A 16,613-nucleotide genomic window follows, 5' to 3' on the forward strand; every position below is an offset into this window, starting at 1 on the left:
CTCCTGCGCGCCCATTGGGCCGCCGCCGCCGCACCGCGGCCAATGGAGAGCGCGCAGCGCGGGCGCCTCGCGGCTATTGGGCAGGGCGCGCTCACTCAGGCCCTGGCAGGGCTGCGGCGCGGCTGCTCGGCGGCGCTCATTGGCCGCCGCGCTGGGGGAAGGCAGCTGCGCCAATGGCAGGCGCGTCGCACCGGGGGGGGCGGGGCGGCGGTGGCAGCGCGGGGTGGCTGCGCCGCGCCGGGGCCGCGCGTTCCCCTCAGGCGCCGCAGCGGGTTGGCGGGGGCCGCGCCCGGGGAGGGTGGAGCCGGGCTCCGCGCTGCGAGGCGGCCCGAGCGGGGCCCGCTGCCGCTGCCCCCCGAGCTGCTCCGCCGCCATTACGGGGGCCCCGGCTGTCGGAGCCGCTCGGGCGGGGTGCGGCGCCTGAGGGCGGGCGGGAGGCCCCGCCGGGCCGGGCCCAGCCCGGTGACAGCGGGCCTCGCCCAGCCGTCAGCGCCCCCAGCCGGAGGGCCTCGGGGGCTCCCGGCGCCCCGTCCCGGGCTCCGGCCCGGCCTTCAGCGGCCGCGCTGCCGGGGCGCCGGGCCCGAGAGGGCAGGGCGGCGGGGCGGGCCGAGCGGCATCGCATCCCCAGCGGCGCCAGCCGGTGAGGCCGGGCCGCTGGGGCGGGGAGCGCTGCCGCGGGGCAGGGCCGCTCCCCCCTGCCCGCCGCGAGTGCGAGGCCGCGGCGGCCCTGTGAGCACCTGTCGCGGCCGCGCCGGCCCTTGCCCCAGCCCGTGCGGCCGGGAGGCTCCAGGGCCCGGGCTGAGCCCCGGCTGGGAGCTGCTGCGCCGCGGGTTCCGCCGCCCCTGGCCCGGGCTGCGCCCCATCTGTGAGGGAACAGAACTTGGGCTCGCAGCCTTTTCTTGCTTTCTATTTATTTAATCTGATTTTATTCTTAGTGACACTAAATTCCATAATTTACAAGCTAGGAACTCGGTACGTGTTTACAGCACCAGTAGTTGGTGCATTGCCACCCATTTGTCTTCTCATCTTTTGTGGTTTTTTTATCAATTTTGTTCTGGTAGGACTCCAGGCAGATCCCTCCGTTGATTTCTCTTGCAGTTACATTTAACTTTCAACCACAACACACAGCTTGGTCTCTTGGCTCGTCTTAGAACAGACAGTTACAACTGCCCCCTCCCCCCGTTTTTTGACTGAGCTCATTTCCACTTTGAAATAGAGGAGCTGCCTTGGTGGTTTTTTGTTTTATTTAAATGTGTGTGTACTTAGCTTTTAAAAGGGGAAGCTTCAAATCTCTGTGCACAGAGACTACACCCAAATTCCTTAGATTAACACCACCAACACACTTACATTGTTGGAGGTCTCTGTTAAAACGTTATTCTCAGCTTTCTGTGTGAGGCTTCGGGGTGGCAGAAGGCCAATATATAATCATACTACATAATAGTTTATTACATAGTTTGAGGACTACATCTCAAACCAAATTTGTCATCTGCATGTACGCTAGTAAAATCAGGATGCTACTTCCAAGCAGTTAAGCTCACTCGGCAGCAGGATTTCACCTGCTTGGCTCCAAGGTTCTTCCAAAATCTTGGTAATTTATTGGGTTTTACTCCTCACCTTTCACCAAACAAGACACACTCTTCAAGGTTCTCACTCAAAACTAATTTTAGCTCTAGAAATAGAAGTTCCGCTGTTTTTTACCATACCTTGCCATTCAAATAGAATAGAATGGTTCAGGATTTTAATGTGATGCAAATATCAAATGGGCAAAGTAAGGACAATGAATAAATTAGCACGGTGTTTTTTTAGAAAGGCAGTTTGACTAAACATGTTTCTCGCATTGGTTCAGTACTGACAGAGCTGGAGTGAAAATGACAACTGGACTCAGAAGTTGTCACAATTTAACAGCTCAGTCGGGGCAGGGTGATGACAGCCTGCATCTGAGGTGTGATAATATATACCAGCTTTATTATACTCGCTGTCTTTCACTAACAGCTCGGAGTCAAGGGTTTGTCACGATCAGACCTTGACTCTAAAGGCTGATTGTGAAGAATGGATATGTTTAGCGATGTTATTTATCAAGTTCACCGTGCATCTTCCATGTCTATGGAAAGGGAGAATTCTTCTGTCCTGATTCAGGCAAACATTTCCCACTTTGTACAGAATTGATATTTTGTAAGTAAAATATGAGACTACTTTGAATACTTTTTAATACGCAGCAATGGTAGAACAAACTGAATGTTATGCTCAGGAAAGTACATTTAAACATTCATAAAGCTGTCAGGCGCTCTAAGATTGCGGACTCCAGAATGGCTGTGCATCCTGCCCATCTCATTCAACATCTGTGTCTGCGCGTGCTAGCCATTTCCCTGACCCTTTGTCTCTCTCTCCTCGATGATACTGCTGCTATGGTGAAAAATAGAGAGAAAGAACAACAGGATATTGTCCAGTTCTAGTCTGTGTGCCAACAGTGACAAAATGTTGTTTTCTCCTAGGTTTGGGGATTCTTGTTGGCTTTTATTAGTTCTGGGCAAGCCTGACCACGTTAAGATGTTTTTCAAATTCTTCCAGTTAGTGTGGAAACCTTGAGTCTCTGGGAGGAAGGTGGTGTCCCATGCCCTGGCACGGGCATTCCTGTCCTGGAGGATGATACTCTGACTCATGCAGAGGAAAAGAAAAGTTCTCCTGTAAAACACAACAGGAAGCCGTCCAGTCCTGCTGTGTGCCAGGACACCTGCAGAGCTGCCGCAGGGGTGGAAGCGAGCCACAGGCTGTATGGATAATGCTGAGAAAACTGCACGGCTGCACAAATCTGACGCCAATCTAGGGCGCTATTTTTGGTTTCCGCTCTGCTTTTCTGACACCTGTAGGTAAGCGTGAAGCGCACATCAGACTTCTGCAGCACCTTACAGAGCGAAGGAACCCTCGCAGGGTGTGGGATCACGGTGAAGCGTTTCTTGCTTTGCCATCGGGATTAATTATAACCCAGGGATAGGAACTGTAAATGCACTGGAGTTGCCAAGACAGGAGCTGGCTGTGTGCCAGTGCACCATCCCATCAGGACTCCCAGAGAGCAGCAGGTAACACCCAGGTACGCACAGGGCTCCGTGGAGGTGGAGTGCCAAATGCTGGGGGGTACGGTGAGGGGAGAGTTGGTGTTCAACAGTTATTTTGGGATGGGGGTGCTTATCGAACTTGATGCTCATCTCAGTCTGCTTTCAAAATAGGTTATTATTGGATAGTGACACAGATTATGATTTTTAAGAAAACCTTAGCTTTGATGCAGTTCTCCTTAATGTGAAACAAACCCAAACAATCTGCAACCAGTGTGACACAGAGCCAAAAGTTTTGGCTTCTGCATGTTCTTAGGTTGTGTGGACCACCGCCCCTTCTTTGCTGCACCCAAACAAGGCATCAGTGGTGATTAAGACCATTGTGAGAGGATGAAGTGAGCTGAAAAATGATAATTGAGCCAGATAATGAGTTGTATTAAAACCACCCAGGATAACGTGGAGTAATATATGACACATTCTGCAATGACATATCATATAGGACACCTAAAGCTAAGGCAGATGTAACACATGCTTTGAAAGATAAATGGCAGAAATTTGAAAAAATCTGCTTGAAGTGTGAGAAGTGATGAAGTGTAAGAAAACCACAAAGGTGAAAGGAATAGATGTGCTAATTACATAATTGTGGGACTACATAAGAAATGCCTGTGAAGGGGGAAGCTTGTGCTGTTTGGTTGTGAAGCCTTTGGTGGAGTTTCAGGAAGATTGAATTGATGAAGCTGTAACTTCTGTTAAGCTGTAAGTTTAAAAAAAACACACCAACTTTTATAAAATTAACATGTTATAGTATTGTTTTAATGATCTAAGGTATGAAAAAGTTTATATGAAGGGGCCCTCTCTAGGCTGGGTTTGATTTGAAGGAAGATATTAAAAATCCCCAAACAGCAACCTCTAAAAGCTTGTTTTTTATCATAGCTTCAGGGCACTTACAGTCGGTGAGTTGCCTGGTTATGTCTCCAGTTCAGGAGTGCTGTGTTAATAGTTTTCTGCATTCTGGGAAGCTCTAAGCTTTCATGAATGGTTTCTGTTGCTTGGTATACAAAGCTCTTTCTTTTTCTTTTTCTTTTTTTTTTTTTCTTTCTTTTTTTTTTCTTCTCTTTTAAGGGCTTTTTGCAGTTGTAGAATACTTTTTACTTTGTGCTTTTGTACATCTAAGAAAAGCAGCTATATCAGGTGTAATAAAGTAACTTTCTTTTGCAGTCATTTGTGAATGTTAAGCATTCAATCTGTTGTACTTCAAAGCTCTTTTCTTTCAAGATACTAAATAGTTTGTAAGTATTGACTAGCTCTGCTTATGAGCAGATAGCAGAGTGTTAAACAAGATGTGATTTCATTCTAGCGTTGCTCTTGCTATGCTTTTGTAAAGAAACCAGAATTTATATGTCTGTCTGGGCAGTCGATGTGTGGGGTTCTCAACCCTGATTTCTGACATGAACACTGATTTGAAATTGATGCTGCTCTTCTGTCCAGGTATGTTTAAGAATTTTGCAGTCTTGTTTTAGTCTTCTGAAGCATCTATTGCTCAATAAATGTTACAAGACTTTGGTACTCTTTATTATAAATTTAAATAATTTCTTTTCAGGTATACTCATCAGATGCTTTCTGTGATCTTTACCAGTGAATCTGCACGAGTGATTTTTTTCTAAGCTTACTTTAGGAACTGCATCTTGGTCCTTGTGCTGCTTTAACTCCCTGAGAAATAATTACGCTTAGCAAGACCTTATTACCTACTGAAGAACATAATGACTGAATTCCTGGTTTGTTTTAATTGGTGCAATGGTGAACAGCCCCAGCCGGTAGGTAGATGCACAACTGCCATCCTTTATCAGACTTGAAATTTTGTCTTTCAGTTATTTGGAAAATGCTTTCATTGTCATGTTGTTTTGATTAGTTTGTGCTAAGTAATGCCAAACCTAAACCCAGATCTGTTAAACTGTGTTTGAACTATGTGTGTTTTGCCAGAAACTTTGGCCATATGACTGTTTGCAGTTCTCAGGCTTTGGCTTTCCAACATTAAAGAAAGTTTTTGCAACAGTTCAGTTAGCAGTAATAAAAGTGACTTTGACCCTCTCTTATTGCAAACAATCTGAAACAGTTGCTATGAGGCACCACCTGTTTTTTGGTTTTGTTTTGTTTTTTTATTTGAGATGCTTGTTTCTGCCTGAAAGCTGCTCGTGTTTTTTGAATAGGTATCTTTTTTCTTACAGAAGAGACGTCGGAGACTGGACCGGAATATGATAGGAGAACCAATGAACTTTGTACACACTGCGCATGTTGGGGCGGGAGACATGAATAGTGACTACTCATCCGTAAGTGTGCACCTCTTGGATAAGCAGAACTCTCGGCTCATTAGCCTGTAAAGCAGGTAGCTAATAAAATGCTAGCTAATTGTAAGAGAGAGAAAAATCTGACTTTTTAAAAGTCAATAGAACAGCATCAGAACAGAACTGACCTTTAGTTTGTGAACACAGGATACTGTGGAACATATATTCAGCAAGAAGTGCTTATTTCCCCAGTACCTTTTGTATGATGAGAACCTTTTGGCTAAGGATTTTGTGGATGCACTTGATACTAGGTCCAGATAACACATCATCTTGAAGTCAAAGCTGTGCCAGGGTGAGGGATGTAGGAATAAATGGATTTTGGATAGCAGGACCTATCTGAATGCACTGACTTAAAATAGTATTTAACAATCCTGGGTTTAGTTGTTATTTCTCCCTACTACCTTTGGGACCCAGCACTGTAAACTTATGTCTCACCTGCCTCTTCAAATTGATGGTTTTAATAATTGCTCTGGCAACCAGACTTCATAAAATGCAAGTTCTAATGAACTTTTTTTTCTAGGCTGTATCAATTCAGGACCACATGAAGTCTAAAGGTGGCTACACGAACAGCACTCCTGCAACTGTTGAGATATAGCAAAGTGAGAGAAGGCTGAAATTTGCTCTGTCTTATGAGGACCCCTTGGACTGTGCTTTTGTATTCTCTAAAACCTCTTTATCATGGAGTAGGGAGAGTACCTGAATTATAAACAGGTGAGTGCAGGCTTTGGTGTTCTTTGCACAATAGCTTCCAAAGGAGTTATTTTAAGTTAACCTTAAAATGGTCTGTCATGATAGCACTGTAGTAGCAACTGTAGTTTGTTATTGTGGATGACTTCCTAGCTGTGTCCCAAAAACCTCACAAAGTCATCTTGCAGGATAGGATGGGAAGTCAGTATGAATTGTTTGGGGGTTTGGTTTCTGTCTTTTTCTCCCATCAAGAAATGCAGAGATTGATTTACTTGGAAGATAACATGTTTGCACTTTTTCCATAGGCTAAACTGAATTGTTAAGTAGGATCCTGTAGCTTGTAGTAAGATTCTGGACTTGGTGTTTTAGACCCTTTACAGCCTAATCTAAAAAAAAAAAAAACAACCAAAAAACCAACAAACAGAAGTACAGCTCAGTAGGTTTATAATTTTTGACGGTGAACAAACATAATGTAGTTAGCAGAGTTTGCAAAACCCAGTGAAACATCTGCCTTGCTGTGATAATGCTTTTGTAGCTTAAAAATAGACGGTTTGCAAACGTACCCGCTCTTGGATGAGGCTTAGAAAGACTGCGGTTTCTCTCAGTTACTGGGCTGCCTCCCTTCTGTCCATGCACTAGTGTGACTGACAGGTATCGCAACAACAGTGCTAATAACATGTATCAGTTAACTTCAAGTGGTGCTACAGTATGCTCACAACTGTGTGTTAATTTTGCATGACTGCTAATGAATTTTAATTAAACTAAAAGTATTTAAGATTGCTCTCTCTGCCTGTCTGTAACAGTAACTACACAGGACTTCGAGGGATCTCTCTCCTGTCTTTCTGGCTCCTTAATTTCAAGACTTCTTTTTTAGACGAAAAATAAAAAATATGGTTTAAGTGATACAGCCACGTGAAGGACAGAAATTTAAAGAATATCATGAAAACTTGTGGAGGAATATTAAATAGAAACAGTGTCTTGCAGAGCTCCAGCACTTGAGAAATATTTAAATAAATAGCCATAAATGTTTAGTCATACCCAGACTACAATTTATTACTTCTTATACATCTTTCTATTAAGTGGTATGACAAAACTGCTGAAGTAGAGCTAGGTTTTTCTTTTACCCAATCCTGGCAACTGTTCCCCAGACAAAATTCTGAATGACTGCCGGTGCAGAAATTTAGGAACTCTGCTTGCTGTCATGGGGTTCACTAAATACAAGCAGCTTAAATTGCTGCCATGTCAGCACCAGTTATGCTGGAAGTCAGTGGAACTCTTTCTGTGCTCTGGGTGTACGATCAGTTGTGAGCTTTATTCCAGCAAAAAAAAAAAATATCTACTGGCAAATCTTTCAGCTTGTATGATGCTGTTTGTGGCTTGTGATACTTATTAAATCTAGAATGCTGGCTTTGCTGAATTGTTAGGCTGTCTTTTCTGAATATACTAGGGAACTTGAAAGACAGACATGAAACACAGAGCTACCTTTCTTATGCATTCATCACCCCCCCCCCCCCCCCCCCACCCCATTTCATCTTTAAGGGCCAAGGGGAAAGAGAGAGTATTACTTTTTGCAACAGTCAACAGCTGATCATAATATTCTGCAACCACATAAGAGAAATCTAATATCCATGTCTTGCTAGATCCTTACTCTTGAATTAGAATGTATGCCAAATTTTAATATATTTTAAAATTAGCATGAGTTGGGTGTACATTTAGCTTTTTAAGTCTTTTGTATGTCTGGCTTCTAACTTCAGATCTATTCCAACAGCCCAGTTAAGATACCGAGTTTAAAGAAGCTAAATCCTGTACACCATTGCGGGAGCATGAAGTGGCCAAATTGTTTTAAAGAATAGATTCTAACTCATCTGCTATTAGATTGAGTTAATGTGTTCATTGGTCCATACCTGCCTAGAAAAAAATAGAGGTAGGGCAGCTGCTGCAAAGAGAATGGGTTGTATTTTGTTAATGCTATAAGAAAACAAATTGAGCAGGAGTTAGTGTTTTAGTGTTTCCTGAAGACCCATTCAGTATGTTTAAGCTTAGTGGTGTATGCATAACTAGAAATAAAGAAGTTGGTAATCATGTCAGCTCTTCTCTCAAAAAATAAATCGACAGAGAATTATGTTATTAAACCCTTACTTATAGAAAAATTCTAGCTTTCATTAGGTAAACAAAGTAGCACTATCTGGTGTAAAATTAACCTATTTTCATCAAACTATATAGTATTATATAGGACCATATTAAAGTGTCACATCATTAAAAGGAAATGTTTTGCTATTTCATTAAGAGTGCCATTACTTTAAAAATCTAAATAAACATAGAAACATGTTTTAAGACTGACATTATTTTGTTGTATATTTAGAAACCTTATATAGCTGTAATCCATCATGTAACTCAGTATAAACCTATCCTGGTTATAATAAATACGTTGAACTAGGCACTTGCACTCTTCTCGTATTGTGGAAAATCTTGATATTTTTCTCTGCACTGTAAACCTGTTGGTTGGTTAAGCAGATGGATCGCCATGGCTTGAGCTTTTATTGCACAAAATCAAGTTTCTCCACTAGAGAGCACAATTTTACATCAAGTCTTTTCCATCTGCTCTATGAAAGCTATTCATTGTGGGAGGTTTGGTGGGTTTTGAGCTTGACTGGAATAAAATACAGTAAATAAGACCAAAGGAACAAACTTCTTAATTGCATTGTAGGCTGTGAAGACCTTATATCAAGACAATGTGGCAATGAAACATTAGTGCTCTGACTTGATGGCATTTTATGGGGGTTTTTTGTATTTGGAAGTAAACCAACTTGCAAGTGGAGTAGGATCAAATCTTTTATGTGTAGTCTGGCAGATTCTCAGCACTGTATTTGTTTGCTTCCTTTAAAAAAAAAAAAAAGTGTGTGTGTTAACTTATTTTAAATACTGTATGTCTTAGAAAAGCCTAGCAGGGACATCAAGGGCTGACTATCCCATAATGCTGCATAAACCTTCAGTCAGTATATAGAAAAGGTATTTGGCTTTTTCACAACCTAATACATCTTTTCACCTCCTGTAGAGTGACTTTGTAACAATTACCTGGTGTCGTGCCGTGTTCCAGGTTAGCCTGTAATACGGTAACTTGCAGCCCAGGCAGGCAGCGCTGTTCCTTTTTATGGTCTTGCTGTTTTGGACTATCGAGTGCTTCTGTAGCTTCCAGTCTGTATAGACAAAAAATACGAGATTAATAAATGCCTGTAATCTTACTGTGCCAGCAAGAATAAGCACAATTTGACAATGCTGAATTCCACGGAGGTACGTTTGTGAAATGTGTTGTATGTTACTAAATATGTTAACGCTGGGGGGAAAAGAACCAGAATCTGAGAGTGAAAGATGATTACATGGCTGCTCTTGATTGTGTTTGGATTTACTTTGCTATCAGCACTCTGACACCGCCATAAAAATCCAACAGCTGAAGATAAGAATAATATTGGCTGCCTTTCATAATCCCTGTGGAGACAGATGAGAGGGACCACAGGAAGCAAACAGTGCCGCGTTACAGCGGTGTCAGAAAGGTGCCCTCTGGTGAGTGGGTTCCTGTATGGCTTCCAGGTACTTCGTGTTCTGCAAACTTGATTAGTCAAGAATCTCAGGTATTTGTTGTAATGATACTGTACTATGAAATCATTCAGGTAAAGTTAGGCGGTTGGGGAGTATGAGGTGGAAGCTAGATCTTCCTAGCGTTTGTATCTTCTTTTCTCAGAACGAACTCTTCATGAGTAATCACAGTACTCTGGTTTACTAGGTCATGCTTCTAGTTTATGGCTCCTGGAGGTAGACCTTGAATACTAAAATCTGTGAGACAGGTGAATCACATACTAAGGGTTAATGTCAAAGGTGTGGAATCCTGAAATAAATTCTCATTCATTAGATTACACATAGGCTTCAGGGCAAAAAAAAAAAAAAAAAAAGCTGACCATAATGGAATGTTTCCCTAAAAACAAGGCTGCTTATTTATTTATTTTTAAAAAGTGGAGACCTGCATTTTTAACTTCTTGCTGTTGTAGTATCACTCTTACTATTTACCTTTCTGTCTTAATACAGAGGCTGGATCAACCGAGTTTAGACCCAAAGCAGCGGTTAATGCTTGAAATTCAAGTTTTTAAATGCTTTCCTCTACAGCTGAAGTCCCAGTGTGCCTAGGGAGATGCTCTAAGTGGTTGGTTGGTGCTTGGGCTTCTGCAGAGAAGCTGCCCTTTCTTCACACGCAGTCATTTGTCTAGCACACAAGGCCCAAGTTACTGACATTGGTAGTTTTCCTGCTGCTATTCATGTGTATGTAAAACAGTGTCTATGTAAAAGGTTTCCTAGTTGTGTGCAGAACAGGTGCTCTCCAGGAACCGGCCCGTTGGACAGCTGTTTCCTCAGCAAAGCCTTAAGCTGTGGAGTTACTTAAACTTAGCACCACGTGCAGCTCTGAGTTAGTTTTGTACTTTGCTATGAGAAAGCGTGAAGTCTCCTTGTTGTTGCTTAATTCTTGGTACGCCAGGGAAGGTGGTCAGGCAAATTGGGAACTACAGAACAACAGGTTGATTGGAACTACAGAAAAATGAGCTGTGCGGGTGAGGCAGGCTTAGAAGCTATGGAGAGGCAATGCGGTGTATGTTTATGAGGAATGAGCAGGGAGCAGAACATGTGTGTGTTAACGTTTGTTATCTGCAATGCACAGGGCAGCCTTGTTGGGAAATACTCGTTATACGTACATCATTGGCATATGGAGGAAATGGGGCACTTAAATGCATGACTGAGTTGGGACTTTACGAATGGTAGCATCCTCTTCCCGTGGTGGCTTACAAAGCTGTTTACAGAAAGCATGGAGCCACCCAGAAAGCTAGCTTGGATTTCAGCAGTGGCAGACTGATGCCATGTATGTGTTTGGAAGACAAGATGGCTTTTTTTTTTTTTACTTCTGATGAATGTGGGGTTGCAGATGTTGTAAATATGGAGGCCTGCTGCACCCAATGCTACCACCATGGAACACAAAACAAACAAAACTTAGAGTTAATATAAAACAGTAGTAAAAGGGTAATTGGCTTTGGTCCACCATGCTGCTGAAATGTCAGGGAAGTTAACTAGAACTGCCTGATGCTCAGCTTCCAGGAGCTGGGAGAGTATGGATGGGTTGGGTGGAACTGAAGGGTCATGAAGACTGCCTTGGGGCTGAGGATGTTTGAGGGATGTTACTCTGGACTCTCTGCAGGCTGAGATGCCAGGAGGTCACCACCATGGCTACACCACATTTCCATTAAGACCTTTTCTCCCAATGCTATGTAGAGAAAGGAAACGTGAAAGGAAACTATGAAAGCACTTTAAGTAGGCGGGGATCTTACTTGTGTTTATTCTTGTGCCAAAACCACTCCCAGCTTGAGGTGCCTGATGCTGAACTAGGACTGCAGTCTTCCCCTGGAAACTTACAGGTGAGCAAACTCATGGTAACATAAAAAACTGTGCCCCTGCAAGGAGAGCGGGGTGCACAAGAGCACCCATGCCGTGGTATGCTGTGACCTCTGTAGCACCTGAACCCACCCCTAAGTGGCTTATCGGGCGCTGCAGTACAGCTACTGAACTCCTCGTGGATGTTGCTTGTTCCATACATCCTGCTTCTGTGCATCCCATTAGCATGTCCCAAATCCTAAAATGTTACCCACAACCATAATTCAAATGGGAGGAAGTTCTCTTAACCTAGCTTAATCCCATTTAGAAGAGAGCAGTTAACAGATGGACAAGAACAACTTTGAGGTGGCTTTTGAGACCGCTACAGTAAAAAAACCTCTGAATTGAAACTGTTTTAACAAAAAAAAATTAATAAGGTTCACTAAGTAAAGTAATGTAAATGGGAAGAATATTATCTTTGTAACAAGTGTTAACTTTCTTCTGATATTTGCTTGTAAATCCAAACTGAACAAAATTGAGGTGGTTATTATTAAGGGCCCACCCTAGTTCAGGGGTGGAAAAAGAAGTCAAATTATGTCTTTTACTGGTTTAATATATATGTTTTAATATATATTTAGAACTTCCTCCTAAGTGGAAGGAAATAATCCAGTTTTTAAACTGAAATTAGTATGATTGCTCCAGCTTACTGGAAGTTTTGTGTTTGGTTGTGTGGTGTTTGTTTTTTTTTTAAAAAAGATTTAAAATCTGAATTTAAACTACTGAGAGAGAATTTAGTATGCTTTTATAGCTGACGTTGATGAAGAAACTGAAATTAGTTAGGCATCCACTTGTACAGGTCAAAGAGAAAAAGTGTTTGGTCACAGGATTGTGGTGGTGGGGTTATTTTGGTTTGTTTGTTTTTATGTAATAGTGTATTTACATGCATCTGATGTTGCTGGTGCTTAAGACATATATTTTGCATAACTTACCTGAGCTGAGTCTAAAGGTGAATGAACACTATACTGATAACCAGCAATTCATTTCGTCACAGTGAGCTGTCCAAAACTCAGGATTTGTAGATCAGGCAAAACAATGGCACTTACTATAGACAGAAATAAATTTTTTAAAAAATTGATCTCGTATATGTAAGTCTGAAAGTCCAGTCTCAACATGAGCTGAAGCTGCATATTAATGGTGAAAGTAATAATGCTTTTAAATGCAGCTACCCACGTTTACCCTTGTTAACTCTGCCACCAGGAAACATTAAAACCTGACGCAGTACCTTGAGGTTGTGATACAAGCTTGAAAATATAATTCCAAAGTAAGGTTTATAGTCCTTAATACATGCTAATGTAACCGTGTTGCATAATGGCATATGAGAAAGGCTTTTACTAGTTTTTTTTCAACTACTTTTAAACATCACCTTTGACAATGCACTTGAATTGGTTATTCTTGTTATTCTCTCCACTGCATAATATCCAGTGAAGTAGGGTATTGCTTGCATAAAGTGATATTTACTGGTGTTCAGGTAAGGCTGCTAGTATGTGAGGAAAACTTGCTAGATGTGTGTCTGTATTAATAAATGATTCTTAAATACCAGTCTTTCCATGTTTTCAATTGTTTTCTTGCCAGGAGATGGAGGTCTGTCTGTCCCATCAGGCTGTTCCATGTTTTCAATTGTTTTCTTGCCAGGAGATGGAGGTCTGTCTGTCCCATCAGGCTGTTGCACATGTCCTCATCTTTGCTGTGTGTGTGTCACAGAGACGGCAGGTTTCAGTAACGATGTTTCCCGTGTCACTTCAATCATGCGGTTTCACAGTGTTACCTTGCTGTCTTGTTCCAGGCTCCAGCCAAAAGGCTGTGGAAATACAAATCACTGAAAGAGACAGTTTATAGGACAGGCTCAAATTTTCTTTGGTTAAGCCACTTTGTTTTCCTTGTCACCTGCTTTATTCTACCCTGTTACTCTACCGCCCACTAAATTGCTTAGAAATATGTTTACATTCAGTATTTGGGTCAGTGTTCTTAGTTATTCGAATACAACATATTAAAAATTCCTTCATCACTTTGAAGCTTGTGTGATGATTAATGAACCCAAAATACCCTCTTTACTGATTTTTTTTTTTTTTTTTTTTTTTTTTTTCATGACATAACTGTTTAGTAGTGGAATCTAGTCTGTTTTACAATCTTAGTCCTTTAAAAATCATGCAATATATTTTCTTTTAAATACTTAACGCTGATAGCCACCCTTCCAGATCTGCCTACCTAACAAGACAACTGTTTTCTGCTTACGGTAATTTTATGCAAAATCAGCAGAATTGGATAGTAACTCCAAGTTAAGCTAATGGAAGAGCAAATTCAATTGTATGAGGAGGTATAGGGAAAGGAACAGAAAAAGGCTGATCGGTTGGGATAAGTTCACTCAAAAGCTGAGAGGCCGTTAACATAAGAAAAACCATAAAGGACCACTTAATGCAATGGGAGAGTTGGGGGGATGGCCTTGCAATGGAAGGTGGTTTAGATGTCTCTTGGATGTCTGTCCTTGTGTTTAGAAGTGTGCATATGTGGTAGAAAACAGGTAGAGGGAAGGAAAGGATAATTTCATTATCCCTTTGAAAAGGATTTAAATATATACATAGTATTATTCAAGCAGTTTATTTTCTGTGCTAATGGTTATTTAGCTTCAGTTTCCACTTTCTAACTATTGCGCTCAAAGCCTACAATTAAGCATCTGTGTTCCTTAATGCTTTAGGAATGCCTGAATGGAGTTACAGATTTCATTTCACGTTGTTGTTTTGGCTGGGGAAAGTGATTTTTCTGAGTGGTGTTGCTTTTCTTTTATCTGATGGAAATAATTCTGGTGGTATAGAAAAGATGCGATTCTCGGTGTAGATTATTAGTATCTTACACTGATTATAGGTAGAAGCTATATTGTTCATGCCAAATAGGAATGTCAGGTCTAAAACTGGAAAGAAAAAAAAGAGGATTGTGGCATATTGATGTACAGACTCCAAGAGCGGATCAAAAACTCGAAGACACCTTGAAGACACTTATTAAAATCAAGCAAGCCTTTTATACCTTTACAGCGGGCTGACATATCAGCCTGTAACTGTGCTCAGCAATTTGCCACTCTAGCACCTTTTTGTATTGCAGACACAGCAATTTAGCACCTCCCTTTATCTATGAGGCCACAAGCTCTGCGGACAACTCTATATCTTGAAGTTTCTCTTCTCGCTCCCATGGCTTCTTTCCAACAAGCATAACTGTGTCTCTCTCCCAGGGTTGGTTTTTACTCATTGATGCTGTTGAGGTAGCTTGAAAAACGCTCACAGAGGATCCTTTAGGCTTTGAAGTCATTCCTCAGACTCTGGAGGCCTTTATAAACTTCTTCTGCCTGGGACTGGAAATAACATATGAATAAAATGTAGTTTTTGTCATAGTGCTGAAATTTGAGACTAGATCATCTGGGTTTAGTTTAGGTTACACATTAAAGCCAATGGTAAAAATTGGGAACTGCTTTTGCTGACAAAGATTACCTAAACCGTTTTTATTGGTGTCCTGAATGTGAACTGCCCATGTTCGCAGCTAACGCTGGGGCTCTTCAGTGCAGGCATTTCTAACCTGCACAGTCCTGCTGGACTGCAGCGAGTGTGTTTGCTGTAAAGATACTGTGGAAGCATCTCTTAAACATGCAGCAAAGCAGGGGAGATCAAACCAAACATACGCTTGTTTGGGAAAGTGGTTTCCTTCTGTTTAAAGGAAATTGTACTCCCTAGTATTTTGCCTTGGTCCATTTTATTTTTTTTCCCCCAGCTGCGGACAGAATAAACTTGTGCTTTCCTAGGGAATGCAAGGAGAGGGTAGGGCAGGACAATCTGATGTGGAACCTGATCCTATGAGGAGCTACACACTAGCAATTCAAATTAAACACACTTTCTGTGCCCAAAATAAGTCATGTACATGCCCTTAGCTCTTTACAGATCACAGAATTGATAGATTTATTGAGGTAATCTATATTAATCTCTCATCCAGATCTTGTTAGATGCAGAAGAGATGGTAGCTGGCATAAAGCTGCATGGTCACTCTGACAACAGCAGCATTATAGAAGCACACAGATGGACAAGTACTAGCTGTTTTTTAAATACCAGTTCTGCACAGAATATGAATTATTAGCTGTGTCACGGTGTGCTGCTATCTTTTATTGTTTAAGCACATGAAATTGTTAGATGTGCTTTGGCAGCCTGGTGGACCTACAGGATGCACAAGCCTGTTGCTGATACAGAGCTGAACTGCAGATGGTCGGGGGGGGGGGGGGGGGCGTGGAACCCAAACTTGCCTGTTACCATCAAAACACCCGTACTGATCCAAGCACTGCTTGCTTATAGGTATGTAAATGTTACTCTGATTCTTACAGCAACAGAACAGCTGGCCGAAAACTTGCCATAACGCAGCATGGACGTTCCCCCGTGGATGTTCTGCATGGCTCTGTCCTGAAATTCACGCAGGGGACAAACCACGCGTGCGAGCACCGCCGGCCTCGGCGGCGCTGACGGTGCCCAACGATCGCTGCGGCCCAGACACGCGTGTTACCTGCCGGGAGTCCGGCTGGCAGCGCCGGGCTGCCGCTGGCCCCCTCGCGGCCCCCCTCCCGCCCGGTCGCGCCCTGGCGCAGGGTCGGGGGGCGGTAACGGGCCCAAGGGCCCCGCGCAGCCCTGGGCTCTGCACGGCGGGGCTGTGCGGTCTCCCCTCCGCGCCGGCGCTGCGGGCCCTCGCCACCCTCCTGAGGCTGCCGCAGCCTGCACGGCGCCCTCGGGCGCTGCGGCCTAGGCGCCCCCCGCGCGGCTCCCGCGGCCCTTTGTGCCGGGGCGGGTCCCGCTGCCCCTGCTCTGCCCGCTGCCCCGGCGGGGCGGGCGCTGCCGTAGCTTTGTCTCGGGAGCCGTGGGGCACCCCCCACCGCCCCTCGCGTTTCCCGTGCCGGGGGGGTGTCGGGTACCGTTCAGCCCCCAGACCCCCAGACCTGCGCGTCTGGACGCGGCCGAGCCGCAAGCCCGCCGGGCCGGCAGCCGCCCATCACCCTCAGCACGGCGGGGACGGCTCCTACCCGGGCGGGCGGGGCGAGGGCCGG

General features: G+C 43.5%; 1 protein-coding gene across 2 annotated transcripts; it reads left to right on the plus strand.

Annotated features, from left to right (window-relative positions):
- The first annotated feature begins 4,726 nt into the window (after nt 1–4,726).
- On the plus strand, nt 4,727–15,027 carry LOC308066861 (CDC42 small effector protein 2-B-like). Of its 2 annotated transcripts, XM_080394729.1 has the most exons (5): nt 4,727–4,864; nt 5,276–5,377; nt 5,913–9,640; nt 11,316–13,129; nt 13,190–15,027. In XM_080394729.1, the coding sequence occupies exons 1-3, from the start codon at nt 4,811–4,813 to the stop codon at nt 5,985–5,987; spliced, it is 231 nt and encodes a 76-aa protein (XP_080250855.1). In that variant the 5' UTR covers nt 4,727–4,810; the 3' UTR covers nt 5,988–9,640; nt 11,316–13,129; nt 13,190–15,027. The 2 variants fall into 2 exon arrangements, with proteins under 2 accessions (XP_080250855.1, XP_080250854.1); XM_080394728.1 differs by having other exon boundaries at nt 5,913–13,129.
- Nucleotides 15,028–16,613: the final 1,586 nt, after the last annotated feature.

Source organism: Falco punctatus, assembly GCF_963210335.1.
Source record: "Falco punctatus genome assembly, chromosome: 7".
NCBI lineage: Eukaryota > Metazoa > Chordata > Aves > Falconiformes > Falconidae > Falco > Falco punctatus.